Here is a 14,515-nt window from a genome sequence, read left to right on the forward strand (position 1 = left end):
GTGCCTCCCATGCCTGTAAATGTCATGGTTTTGTTGTGTGTTTTGTGTCATAGTTTGCCACATGATCGGTCCTGACATGAATGACAATGGATGTAAACCAGCAGCTGATGTGACTGTAGAAGTCAATGGGCTGGGCAAACAACATTATTTTGGGATTTACATTTAATTTAGTTTGCAAACATATTCCCGCCACAATTCATCTGAATTAGCAGAGTCTCGAATCGAGACTCTCGATATATAAAAATGTAGAAATATCATGGCTGACCTAATGCTCAAGGTATTAGAACTACTTTCTCCACCCTGGACCAACAAAATGTTACAAAATTGGGCTGGCTGATGTTTGACATGGTTGTAAATGTGACTATCTGTTGTTCTTTGAATCAATAATTCCATATTACCTGATTGTTTAGTAAATTTTCTGTTTTTTTTTCTTCCTAAAAGGGCTTCCTTTATTCTTTCAAAATGGTTGCAATGAAATGGGCTGGAGTTAAAAACAATGTAATGTGATTAACAAAATTAGTAGCCTACATTTATTAACAACATAAATGAATGAACAAAACATATGTTAGTGTTACACAGGGGAGCCACTGGTTTCTGTGTCTTCATGTATTTATTGCCTTCACTGAAGGAAACTGCTTTCCAGTCCTCTTTATCTCTGTTTTTTTGACAAAGGCCCTGGTGTTACAACAACTCACCCCACCTATTCTATTATACCTCAGCATGTTGTTGTGGTGTGGGGTGTAACATGAGCACTATTTGTACTTGTCATAACAGAGTTTAGTTATTTGTAGATTTAAAAAGGAGTTATTTAAGTTAAAAAAAAAGTTTCTACCATATATAGCTAAATATCTGTTAAAGTACAGCTTGCTGTTTACATTCCGAGAAAATATGAATTGACATGATATGAAACAAATTCCTTTTTCAAAGTGACAATTAATTTGAATGACTTTGTGGGGTTTTTTCAGTATTTTCCCTCATGTTATTTTAGTGTCATTGAGATATTATGCTTTTTATTAATATTGTGAAATAATTCTATAATAATTCTATATTTTAATTTAAAGTTTAGTACTTGTGTATTTTTGCCATTTTCAAGTTTGACTAAAGGAAAGTAAGAAATGAGAGAGAGAGAGAGAGAGAGAGAGAGAGAGAGAGAGAGAGAGAGAGAGAGAGAGAGAGAGAGAGAGAGAGAGAGAGACCTATACAATATACTATTGTAGTAACAAAAATGGTTTTATGGTTTTAGTTTTAGTTAACCAGAATTAGAAGTCATTGGAGGCTAATCTAAACTGATTTGTTACCGTCATTATTCAAAATTTTTCATTTGTGTTCCACACAGAAATTAAAGTCATACAGGTTTAGAACTAAATTAGGGCGAATAGCCTAAATGCTGACAAAAGTTTAATTTTCGAGTGAACTTTCCCTTTAGTAATTGCACGTTATATCAGAAAACGTCATGTGGACAGATAGGGTAACTAATTCATGAGTCATAAAGGGGGTGGAAAATAATCAATTTAGACATGTTTGGCAATTTCCTAGCGTTGAGAAACTAATTACACCGTGATGGTCAAATTAAGCTGATGCGACCACATCAGAGAGGGTCTATTTTCGTGCAGCGTCGGTGGTAGGTCGTCTGCGCGGAGGGATATAGGACGGGACTACACCCAGGCGCTGTCTCAGTCCGTCGGCTTTCTTTCCTGCCCGAGCTGAGATTTCATACAAGCCAACGAGCCGGACAGCACAAGAGACGCCAAAACCCTCCATCCGCACAACCCTCGCTAGTCGTTCAGCACGTGTAGCGTTAAATCCACTCCAGTGGGTGTAGTACGTCCTATATATCATTACAAATAACAGAAAAATGTCTTGGCAAAGCTACGTGGATAACCTGATGGCCGATGGCAGCTGCCAGGATGCCGCCATTGTTGGCTACACGGACGCCAAATATGTTTGGGCATCGTCAGAGGGGGGTACTTTTAGCGGTATAACGGTAAGTTTTTGCTAGATTAGCACCCGTTGTGAGGTTAACACTTGGTTTTGATTTAATTTGAAGTGTAATTTGTGTGTTAGGGCGAGCGGACGGATTCGGGTGTTAGCAAGCTAGTCAGCTTTAGCACGCGTGCACGGGGAGCCGGTCTCGTGCCCAGCGCTAGCTAACCGTTTCAAACATATATTACAAAAAAACGAGCTGTTGTTATCGTGTTTATCATTGGCAAAACGGCAACGGTACACTTCAACCTCGATTTTTTTTTCTCTTAAAATTGAAAGAGCGGGAGGAAATTGGTGTGTTTCTACTGAATGGGTCGAGGCCCAGATGAAAGCACCACAGGGCTGTGGCCACGGCCTTTAGACTTCATTACTCATATCACAATGAACCACTTTATGCTTATCTAAAGAACCTAGTTAAAGTGCAACCGCTGTACAGCCGAACCCATCTAGCAAGCTTCTTTTGTATTTTTAAAGAGTGTTTTTGAAGTAAACGGGTCTGGCTCTGATTAAATCACACATTTCCTTTTGCATTATTCAGCATTATCGATCTCTGTTAACATATCCACGCGTTGTGCATTGTATTTTTCTAGCCCCTTTATGAGCAGAGATCCCCTCGCTAGATCGTTAATAAGCCCGGGATTCATTCAGGGATCGGACTGTGTCTGATCAGTCTTGAGATAAGCTGCAGTCTTAGGCCATGAGAGGAGGAAGTTCAGACAGTGGCGCCTGTGCTTCAAGTTTTTTCCCTACAGGAACACAAAGATGGCGTCCCGTCGCCTGTGAATACTCATCTAATACTGTTCGCATTAAAACTGGAATAATTATATTGTCATTAAAAAACGGTGGTTCAAGCTAAACTACACTTATTAATTAAACTCCTAGAGTGGGTCAGATTGGCTTCTTTCATGCTATACTGGGAGATCAAATGATCCAATCAGGTTTTCTACAAGGTTCATTTAAAGTACGAAGTATGATTTGCAGTGGAGACAGTGTAAACCTGCATGATACTAAATCCTAATTGAAGAGAAGACTTTTTAAAATGTCTTGTGTTTTTTTTTTTCTTCTCACACTTCATTTTTCAGCCTGATGAAATCGATGTCATTGTTGGCAAAGACCGAGAGGCCTTTTTCACCAGTGGGCTGACTTTAGGGAAAAAGAAGTGCTCTGTGATCAGAGACAGTCTTCCACTGGAAGGCGACTGGACAATGGACATCAGGACAAAGAGTCATAATGGAGAGCCGACATACAATGTTTCCATAGGCAGAGCTGGCAAAGGTAAACTACACATGTCAAATGTTTAATTTAGCCCACAGATATTTTAGGATCACCCCTGACAAGACTTTTTTTATTGGGGTTCTGTGTCTGTTCAAAGTATTAGCGTAGATTATCCATGGGAAATAAGCTCTATCTAATTCCTTACAATTTTCATATAGATTTATTTCTATAAATATTGTTTTCCATAGCAATTTATTTCAGCAAATATTGTTTTCCATTGCAATTTTTTTTTCACATAGATTTATTTCAATAAATATTGTTTTCCATAGCAATTTTAAAATGAATGACCCTTAATGCTAAGATGTGCCCACTCATACAGTCTGCCTTTGTGGTCCTCTTTTTGAATATAAGAAAAGCAGACATGGCAGGTATAGTTTCAAACCAGTGCAATCTTCTGTCCCCTACCTCTCCTTTTCTGAAAAAACGACACACTGGATTTCAGCGCTGTGCATGTACAAGCTTTTCTTGATCTAACAGTTTTCTTAAACCGCGTTTGCGATTTACTTTCACCTTGTCACTGTTTAATGAATTCGGTTGGGCTATCAATCATCTGGTAATGCGGTAAACACCCCTCCACACCCTGTTATCTCTGCCCATGTTAGATAAATCGTCAGGGTGCAAGTTGAGTCTCATAGATGCTGATTATTTGCACAATCCTAGAAGTAAAGGTCTATCATTCCTAACCTAAGTTAGGTTGAAATTCTGTCTTCATTTACTCTCCCTGAAGTTGTTTCAAACCTGTGAGAATGCAAAAGATTATATTTTGAAGAATGTCAGTAACCAAACAGTTGATGGACCCCGTCATTGGGGGGAAAAATACCACTGAAGTCAATGGGGTCCATCAACTGTTTGGTTACCAACATTCTTCAAAATATCATCTTTTGTTTTTACCAGGAGAAAGAAACTCATACATGTTTGGAAATTGGAACAACTCTAGGTTGAGTAAATGAATATGGCTGAACTGTCCCTTTTAAGCCCAGTGTGCTTAGCATGTTCAATAGACAATGTATAAATGTGATCCCATGAAAGTCTCTGAGAGAGATCTTGGCAAGGTAACTCCATTTAAAAAGGGAGGGTGGGGGGTTGAAGGTCCTTTGGAATGTGGCAGCATCAAATTCCTCTTCCTATTTCCTCTTTCCTGTACGCTAAAATGTGTCAGTACACCGCTCAAGCAACAAGCCTCAGGCCTTCTTATCAAATACTCTGAATCTCTTTCCTGTACTTGGTTGCTTTTAATGGTGAAACGCATGTGCATGCAAACACTTCTGATTGCTATTGTGATTCTCTTTCATAATTGTTCCCCTTTTTTTCCTTAACCACTGCACTTCTCAACTTTCCCCTTCTCTATTTCTTCTCTTTCAGTCTTGGTTCTTGTAATGGGCAAAGAAGGGGTCCACGGAGGCGGATTGAATAAGAAGGCATACTCAATGGCAAAATACTTGAGGGATTCAGGGTTCTAATGTAATTAAGCTTGTTTAGTTTCACTTGAGGGACAGAAAGAAGAAAGAAGTTTGCTGTTAAGCTTTCTCCTTCAAGCAGTTAATGTCTTGAAAAAATTTAATAGCAATCAAGGGAAGAATGATGATTATATCCTAATGTCCCCGTGTCATCGGGGGGAAAGACTTTTTTTTTTTTTTTTTTTTCAGTTTTGTTCATTTGTCGTCTTTTTTTTTTCTTTCCTTATGTACTCCAGTGTTGGTTGTAGTCATGGGAAAGGAAGGTACCCACGGAGGATCGCTCAACAAGAAAGCATTTAGCATGGCTGAGTACCTGAGGAAAGTTGGATACTAAAGCAGCCCCCTTCCCATCCATCCACACAGCAGCTCACTTTAAATACACCGCACCACACTACCCACCCACCCCTACCCTCATCCTCGCCCCCTTTTGTCAACTTGACAACACTACCAGAAACAGTTAGTAGATGCATTGTTGTCTCTCTAAATCTGTCTATTTTTTTTTATGAAATTTTCCTTTTGTTTAATGCTCCGTGTTCTTTATTTTTCCAAATTCTGACATCTTTTTGTTGTGCCACAGTAAATCAAGCATGTTGGTTTTATGAAGGTTCAGTCACATACACTACTGTACATACCATAGATGTAAAAATGAAGAATTGGACTGCCCAGAATTTGTGTAAATTCACAAGTAAATGAAGTAACTACATTGTCCAATTTTTTCCTTAGGCACTTGCTAATGAACCAGCTTAAGATAGATTATGCTTCTCGAGTGCTTCGAGTCCTTGCTGAGCTCTCATGGTCTTCCTTGTATAAAGCATGTCCAGGATGAAGAAAGTGCATGCATATCTTTTAGGTCAATATCATCGTTTTTTCCAATAACTAATTACACCACCGTGTCTCAGCGTTGAGAATGAAGTTAACCAGTCACATAACACTTGATTTTTGTTTGATCGGTTTGATCCTGAATTTAGTAAGCGCCTCTGCCCCTGCCCTTGTGAACCGCAACACCCTGGCCCCAGCTGTACCTTCTTTAGTTTGAATACCTTATATCAAATGCTTTTGCTGTTGTATTTGGATGTGGTCTTGTAAGTCATTGGTCTAATGTTGGAATATTTTGAGTGTGGTGGCAGATCAGCATTTACAAGGTTTGGGTTAAATTGTTCCCCAAGAGCCTTTGCATCCCGGACTCTGTATGGACATTCCATCGCTACAATAGCTCAGGCACTTATAATTGTTGTTTGCCAGCTCCTGTAAAATGTTTTTTCTTTTATGTTTGTCCTTTTTTTTTTTTTTAAGACAAAGTGCTGCCATCCCAATGTACCTCTGGTTCTGTCCATTTCACTTTGGGTTCTCCAATAGGACCAATTTTGTGTTTCATATGAAGGGATTTAACCGAATTGCTCCAAACTGTTGTGAAGGATGACTGCTAGCTTCATCTGTTGCTGACTTTATAACACTAAATTTTTTCAACACCAAGTACACAATGTAACACCAAGCTCATTTCTATTAAACACTATTACTGGCTTAACAGTTTGAATTAAAAATCAAGTGTATGATAACTACCTGAGAATTTTTCTCGTGAATGTCTTGAATAGATGAAATGGCAGTCTTATTGTTAACATGTCACTTCAAAATTCTTAAACATTTTTGACTTTTCATTTCACTGTTTAATTTGACTGTTATTTCCAAGAATGAAACCATTTGGAAGTCATTGCCTTGTACACTACTTAATTGCGATGTATCAAACTGTCATAGCACGGTACAAATGCTTCATTAAATAGACAAAAAATATATATACTGAAGTAAACTGTGTACACTAACCTTTTCTGGGATATGGTGGTATTAGATGGAAAAAGACCACTAGTCGAAGTCAGTTGTATTGTGGAAACTTGTTAAATAAAGCTGTGTATCCTGTGCCATAATGTAGATCTGATCTGTTGCTACTGTGAGATGGATTTTAACTGCTGCCTTGAGGAGTCGATTCTTTAGTGGCACCTTTGGGATATTTGGCATAAATTCAAACTCCAGGGCCTGTGGAAAATGTATAGATAAAAAAAAAAAAAAAAAATCATCAAATTATGTCCAATTCTCTCCCTTCTTACATCTGGCCAGCTCAACTCAATTTGCGTGAAAGGAAAGAAAAAAAACAAATGCCATGATTTAACCACCTTGTTTACAGACAGATCAAATAAACCTATTCCAACCAGAAATTTCATTTTGTTCATGTGTTTGTCTTTAAGTATCTTTTTATAAATATGTTGAAAATGAAGTTTATCAAAGACGGTGTAGTGCATGGTAGGTATCAGAAAAGGCATTTGCTGCCTTTCTCTCTTAAGATATTTTCTATTCAACATGTGAACTGTTGAAATTAAATGCGATGCCTCTTTGGATTGTATTTGACATGGATAAGCCTGAAGAGGTCGCTATAATTACAAACAGCACTGACAAATGAGCCATTCCACCAAAAGGGTGACATTTCTGTCCCCAGGACATTATATGTATAAAATTGCATGAAAATGAACTCTAAAACACATTTTATCATTAAGTAAAATGTCATGCACATTAAGCTAACTATAAATTTAAAACGTATAATTAAAAACATTAATAAAAATGACAGAGAACACTTAAAAAATACAATTTTCTGCATGTCCCAACTCTATCTCTCTAAACTTTACCATGAAATATTATGATTAAAATCCTTAAGAAATCAGATTTTTTTTGTCAGAAAGTGTGACTTAATATCCAAATTGCTTTAAAATGAAAAAAAGAAAAAAACATTTGATCTAATATTTTAAAATACACATTTTAGTCATGTCCCCGGGGAGTTTTCACTCAGTCCTGTTACATCCCCCTCTGAAAAACGTAGACACATTTTCAACAGTAAGTTGCATCATCTGGATCTTCTGAAGGCAATGGGGCATATTTCTGTATATTTGATGAAATTGTAACTATGAATGAGAAGGTCAATCTCAACATACAGTCCTGTTACCTTAACTTTTTCTTAGATTTATTTTTTTATTTTAAAAAAATATTAACTTTTGGTAAGGCACTAGAAATGGCTCAGTGTCCTCACGCTATTAGCATCAATGCTATCAATGCTAACTTTTTGCTTAAAAACTCAATCCTGTTACCTTCAGTCCTGTTACTATTTATTTTTCTAAAAAAATATATTTTTTTTAATCAGTTTTGTTTGGCCCATAATTTATAGTACAACATATATATAAAACAAATTTAGAAGCATATATATATATATATGCTTCTAAATTTGTTTTTTAAATAACATGATTTTCGGTAGGTTGGGTTGAGAAAACATGCGTCCATATTCTGCTTAAACCTTGTAAAAAAATAAATAAAGTTGCCTGAGATTGACCAATAAATAGTTAAATATGTGTAGTATTAGATTCAGTGTTGAAAAAGATCAAAATATAGCTTGTATTTGAAGAGTTACAACAAGCAACCGATTCGGAATGACCCATATCAAATAGCCCAGTTTTGTCTCAAGATGTAATGTTTTTTCTAAGGCAGGTTTATAAAATATATTTAAAGGGATAGTAAAGGATTTTATTTCCAGAATTAGCTTGTCTGATGTGAAGAGTTGCAACCTCTTGCCATCTAGAACTGGCAGAGTGTAACTTGTAAAAATGTGCCTACACACACGTTTTACTCTACTTAGGATTAGTTCACTTAAAAAAACTTTAGCTGATAATTTACTCAGAATGAACGAAATGACTCGAAAAAAGATTCGTTCATCTTGATGAAGAGGAGTCACGGACGCGCATCACAGCACAGAGTAAGGCATTGGTGTTTATAAAATTTAAACTTTTCTATTTATTTTTTTAAATAACCTATTGTTTCGTTAGATAAGACACGTTTCCAACGTCCGGTATCGTTTGAAGCTGCGCTGACATGGACGTTGAAACGGTTGGGGTCCATTTAAGTCCATTAGAGAAAAGTCCATTGATGTCCATTAGAGAAAAGTTAGACCAACGTCAGTCCTGAGTCCTGCAGAGTTTCGGTCCAACCCTGGAAGAAAACGCTGCCTGTTGCAATTCTGAAGACATTGATTAGCTTGTTCAGGTGTGTTTGATTAGGGTTGGAGCAAAACTCTGCAGGACATCGCCTCTCCTGGACCGACGTTGCCTACCTCACAAATGATACTTATCCACATCCCTGTTTAATTTATCTCTCCAGTCTAGGGTGGCTAACAGGTGTCTGATTTGACATACGAGCTTATATATTTCCGGTGCTTGAAAATAGACGCGTTTTTGTGACACACTACAGTGGTGTAGCCTACCGCGGTGTGTGTGCAAAATTGTCTTGTCGAATGGCGACTAAAGGGAAACAGATTCTGAAATGTGTTCTGTTTATTTGTCTTAGCTTTATTAAAGTTAGTGGTTTTGTGCTATTTAATGAGGAAAAGAAACCGTTTTCACTGGGCTCTTTTCACAAGAACGCACGGACAAGTGAGTTATTGGACCGAGGAGACGAGAAGCCGAAATCTGGAGAACGGGTCGGGTGTGTTCTCGTTGGGCCAAACCAAGCTCCAAAGTCTAATGGTGATGGTTGTGACCGTTTTTCTTCGGATCTCGGACGAGCCGATGAGAATGCAGGTGATCCAGGTAAACTATATAGATAGGCCTACCCGTGATTTTTTTTATGCATTTTTAAGGACGATTTAAATTACTAAAAATACAGAATACATGTTTAGTGAATATTTAACAAAAAGTTTTGTCCATGACTTTAGTCAACTAGTTTTATTTTCCCCACTGAGGAAAACAAACTAAATAAAACCTTTTATAAATGAGTCTTAAAACAAGATTTGTTGCAAACTCATTTTATTGTGTTTTTATTATTAGGCCTGTTTGGCAATTGACACCTAGAGGCCAGTTGTATAAACCCGTGGTTCTCAACACCAGTCCTCGGGACCCACTGTTCTGCATATTGTGTATGTCTACCTTATTTAACACACCTGATTCAGATCCTCATCCTAAGAGAGACATACAAAATGTGCAGAGCAGTGGGTCCTGAGGACTGTTGAGAACCACTGGTATAAACAGTATGCTAAAAAATATGTTTTTAGTAGGTCACTAGAATGTCCAATGACCAAATTAATCAAGGGGCAATCAGTTTTACTTTTTGGTTTCAAATTAGACCAATGTATGTTTTTACATAGTAATGAATAATAATGAAAAAAAAGTGATGAATAACTTGTAAGACTAATCTTAGCAGTTTATGCAACCGGCCACTGAAGCAAAGTCATCTTTTAACCTTAAAATACTTGGTTGCAGTAGATGCTTCTGAGCATGTGTACATCTATGGAGTGTGCGCGTGTGTTGCTGTGTATTCATTCATTTCACATTCTTTTTTGCGGTTTTTCACTAAAACTAATGAAAAGCTGAGTGGTATTTAATGGTCACAACATTGAAGACATAAAATCATATTAATAATGTTAGTAATTTTATTTACCTAATGTCCATTGCTATGGATGTTAATGTTCCACAGCTCCTCTACCTCCTGTCTAATGGTTAGGCATACATGTCTTATGTGAAGCCTGAATTTCAATCGGATTTAGTTATGGGTCATGCGTTTGTTGTGATTGGTTGATCAGCGACCAGCGTTTCTAAACTTCTCCGTTTTAGGCCTTAGTTTTTTCCATTTTAGTCTGGACGGGAGTTGCAAACGTAGCAAAAGGTCTCGATTTTTTAACGAAAACGCAGTAGTGTGGATTGGGCCTGAATGGGGTTATTTATTGCACCTCCATGCAAAAGTGTTTATTTTTGTTTGCATTGTGTTAAAGTTGGTCTTTTTGCTTTTTGCCAAAATTTTGCTTTTGTTGTTAACTGACTGTTCTTAAGTTTGTTGTCTTAATTCTGTCATTGCATGTTTTTTATAGCTATTCTTATTGCTTTTATCTGTACACTTGTAGCACTTTGAGATATGTTCGTCATGTATAAAGTGCATTACAAATAAAATTCATTATTATTATTATTATTATTGTCTTCCAGTTTACCCTGTTTGTCTTCTGTCAAAAGGCGGAATGAAGTTGCAACCTCTTTGGGGACAGGTTTATGGTCTGAACACCCTGTATACTCCAACAGTAGAAAGGCTACTTGATATGAAACCCCAAGTAGATTGTACTGGAGATTTGATGAAACTGACCATTCATGGACGAGAGGCTCCTTTTGGATCCAACTTTCTTATTGATCGAGGTTTGCCTCTGCATTGACATTTAAGACTTCAAACTTTTGTTTTTTGCTTCCCAAAAATGTATTTTTATCTTTTTGTAGGAAGCAATCCACCTCTTCCACTGTCACAGTTGCCCTCGGAATGTGGTCATAGATTTCTGAGAACATGGAGAGACTTTGTTTTCATTATACCAAATGATGGATGTTACGTTTCACATCAGGTTTGCATTTAGATTTCAATATAAATAGAATTATAGCATGCATTATCCATTCTGACCTTACTCGTTGGTCTTTTCAGAAAGACACTTTTGTTCTTCCCTTACTTTGGTTTGGATTGGCTGTGAAAATGTCTTGTTCCTCACCAACCTCGGCACAGAGAGCTCCAACTGTCTCCTGCTACACAAATGGCATGATTGTGAGGCTGTCTAAAGAAGTCTCTGAGAACCTGAAGATCAAAGGTAACAAACAGGTCCATCCCAAACAGCAACATAGATCCGGCCCACATTCGGGAAGCAGTGAATCCACTACACTGTTGCTGTCTGGGATCTTTGTTTGCAGGTTGATGTGAGTGTTACAGGTCTAAATTTAGTTAATTATGTTTAAACTTAGTATTGAGTGCGTGGGAGCCTCTACTGGATGCGTCAACTAGATGTGGATACAGCTTGGTGTCGGATGCAGAAAGTGTGGTCATCTATGCTCCGTATATGCCATGCACTGAGCCAAAGGTATGCAATATACAGTATTTCACATTTGACTAATTTCAACTAGTTTCTCATCTTGAAAAAACTAATTTTCTGCCTTTTGCAGGATGGGATGTTCACTCTTAGCATGGCAGCAGACAGCGAGTTTAATCTGTCCTGTCCAGCATTGTCGAAAATGAGTTTGCCTGATCATGCACCTAAAAATTATACAATGACTTTTACGCCACAGCCTCGAGTTTCATCTACAGTCCCTCCCCCCACCATTACTACAACCACCACCACCACCACCACTGAAACCACTCAGCCAATAAGGGGTCCAAGTTTAACAACCTCCACAAGTTCAACAGTTCAGAAGTTGCCAACTCCTCCTCTTCATTATTACATCCCGGGCCAGCCAAATTTTAAACCTGTTCCTCCTAGTTACCCTTTTCTACATTTTCCTCCAAACAGGTCACCAGAGGTTGTTCCCCAAGGTCCCAAAATTATGGGTCTCCCAACTGCTATCACCCAGCAGCCACAAGCACCCTTTTACATAAGACCTCCTCAAACTTGGTACCCTTGGATCTTTAAGCCCAGTTCGGGTCTCACCCCTGTCCCCAGTCCAAGTGCAGCTTTGCCAGATCCAAGAGAACCTTTGTTGCTTCCTACCAAGGCTCCTAAAACCACTCTCGCTCCCCTACTAAAACCCACAAGCAGTCCTCAAGATGAGTTGGCGTTCACAATACCTGTTGTCCCACCTGCGGAATGGGCGCTTAGGTTTCCTCCCAGAAATTTGCAGTATCCTGGAAAACCTGGATTTCCACAAGACCTAAACTGGCCTTATTCCCAAAACCAACCAGGGCCCTCTAAACCACACATTCCACCAAAACCAGAGTCTGCACCACCTACACCTGCCCCTACAAGAAAAGCAGGGCCACAGATCTTCCACAATCAATGGGATAAACCCTTCCCACCACATTCTCCGGTAATGCCTCTGGTTCCTATAAATGTCCTCCAGAATAATACAGTTTCCACCTCTGGGGCTGTTGCTTCCAGATCAAACACATCAGTTAAGGATCCTCCTATGAGCATGGACTTTGATTATGACCAAAGCCCCGATCCAACCCCTTCACTCCCCAAATTTCCTGAAGTTGTTGACACCCCTGCCCCCATAAATGCTTGCCTGACTCCAATTTGTTTGTCACATTCTTTTCTCTGTCCATCTTTCTGCTCTGGCCCACCTTCAATATCCTTCCACAACCATCTCTATTTTGATCGTCCTCTGTCTAGTTTTGAAATTTCTAGTCTGACTAAAGCTACAGGCCAAGTGCTGTCATCTCCTGTTATATCTGCAGGTTCAAACCCATTTCCTCTTGTTCATGGCATGGGTTATAATAATGGCCTGCTTTCTTCACACGATGCAATTGTACCACCAGCTTCAGATATTACAGCAATGCAATATTTGGTAGAGAATCCCACTGTTAAGGGTATCCAAGTCCCTCATACTTCAAAGCTTTTGATGGGACCTAGTATGAATCCTTCCATTTTTTGGAAGTTGGAGTCACAAACTGGTTATACATGGCCTACAGGGGAATCTGCAAATGTTACTCCTGTTCTACACCCTTTGGGACCTTCTAAGGTGCCTTCTGGACGCTTACAAAATGGAGCAGTTACTGAGCCTCTTGTCAATTCAAACCAAAGCCCAAAACCTCCAGTTTACCAGGCTAAGAGGGAATGGCGTTTTTCCCCATGGGGACAGTACAGGCAACCAAAGTTAGTTGCTCCAAATAATGCTCCCTTTTTTGAGGAAATGGACCAATCTGACATTTTAAAACCTACAGCTCATGGCAAAAATGTGCATATGGATCACTGGTATCAAGCTACTTATTCAAATGCTAAGGTTCCAAAATCTGACTCTCCCACAAGAGACTCATTCAACCAGATGTCATTACCTCAGCCATCCGATAATCACAAATCATTTGAGCCCTCAACCACGCCACCTCAACCAGAGCAAACTAGTGGTGGTAACCTTCCATTAATTAACCCTCAGCAGTATAACTCTCAAAGTAGAAAATCTCTGCATCCTGTTTTTAGGGGCACATATTGGGTTCCTGCTGTTCAATCTAACCAGGATGCGTTACTCTCAGCTGACACTTTAGATGGTAAGTGAATCAGTTCGGTGTACAAAATAGTACATCATAACTACTGTGTGTATATTTGTATGTATGTTTTTTTTACACATTATTTTTTTTTAAGGGTTATGAGGCGTTTATCCACAGTAGACCAAGGACTTGAGACGACGCTAACTAATAAAACTGTTTAAGTGCCAAAGCTGCTATTGGTTTTTCTTTAAAGAATGTCTGGCCTGCAATGCCTGTTTAGTTAAATATACTGTATGGAGTTCATTTTGAGTCTTTATTGATTAGGGTATTTTTGTCTTTTGCACAAGTTTATATTCTGGGTTCTTACAAATAATTTGAGTTTTTCATCCTCATGTTGAGTCGAGTCATGTACAGATTGCAGTTAATTTAGCGTCACTCACTTGGAACAAGTGTTTGTTGGTGGGCTATCCAATTCAGTTCGTGCAGAATCCCCTTCCAGCAGAGTTTAGCTCTAGCCCTAATTATCAAGGTCTTCAGGATTTGTGCTTTTGAGCGAAACTGCAAGATGTTGGCACTTTTTGGGTACCTATGGGTTTATATACTGTGTCCATGCCACCGTTACCAGAAATACAAGTCAACTTGATTTTCTCAGGTGTGCATGTTATAGAAAAAAATCACTTACATGTACATACCCCCACTTGCCATACAGTGTTTCATTTGATAGCGGTTTTCATTATAAAATGACTGGTAATGTTAACTCGCAATCAATGAGAAATCTTTAAAACCATACAAACTCAAGATAAGAATGTCTATCAAAAATGTGAAGCACATATTCC

The 14,515-nt window shown here is 38.5% G+C and overlaps 2 protein-coding genes across 4 annotated transcripts; both read left to right on the top strand.

The window, feature by feature from the left end:
- Positions 1–1,532: 1,532 nt before the first annotated feature.
- Positions 1,533–6,634, top strand: pfn2a (profilin 2a). Of its 2 annotated transcripts, none has more exons than XM_039676752.2 (3): positions 1,533–1,984; positions 3,066–3,258; positions 4,952–6,634. In XM_039676752.2, exons 1-3 carry the CDS (start codon positions 1,856–1,858, stop codon positions 5,047–5,049), a joined length of 420 nt encoding a protein of 139 aa, XP_039532686.1. In that variant the 5' UTR covers positions 1,533–1,855; the 3' UTR covers positions 5,050–6,634. The 2 variants fall into 2 exon arrangements, with proteins under 2 accessions (XP_039532686.1, XP_039532687.1); XM_039676753.2 differs by lacking the exon at positions 4,952–6,634 and adding an exon at positions 4,621–4,837 and having other exon boundaries at positions 1,609–1,984.
- A 2,164-nt stretch (positions 6,635–8,798) lies between these two features.
- LOC120483143 (uncharacterized) lies at positions 8,799–13,908 on the top strand. Of its 2 annotated transcripts, none has more exons than XM_089131432.1 (7): positions 8,799–9,331; positions 10,718–10,921; positions 11,000–11,118; positions 11,196–11,355; positions 11,507–11,622; positions 11,705–13,739; positions 13,834–13,908. In XM_089131432.1, exons 1-7 carry the CDS (start codon positions 9,037–9,039, stop codon positions 13,839–13,841), a joined length of 2,937 nt encoding a protein of 978 aa, XP_088987558.1. In that variant the 5' UTR covers positions 8,799–9,036; the 3' UTR covers positions 13,842–13,908. The 2 variants fall into 2 exon arrangements, with proteins under 2 accessions (XP_088987558.1, XP_039533987.2); XM_039678053.2 differs by having other exon boundaries at positions 8,801–9,331; positions 10,745–10,921.
- The last annotated feature ends 607 nt before the right edge of the window (positions 13,909–14,515 follow it).

This window comes from Pimephales promelas, chromosome 5, assembly GCF_988280905.1.
Source record: "Pimephales promelas chromosome 5, fPimPro1.hap1.1, whole genome shotgun sequence".
Classification (NCBI taxonomy): Eukaryota; Metazoa; Chordata; class Actinopteri; order Cypriniformes; family Leuciscidae; genus Pimephales; species Pimephales promelas.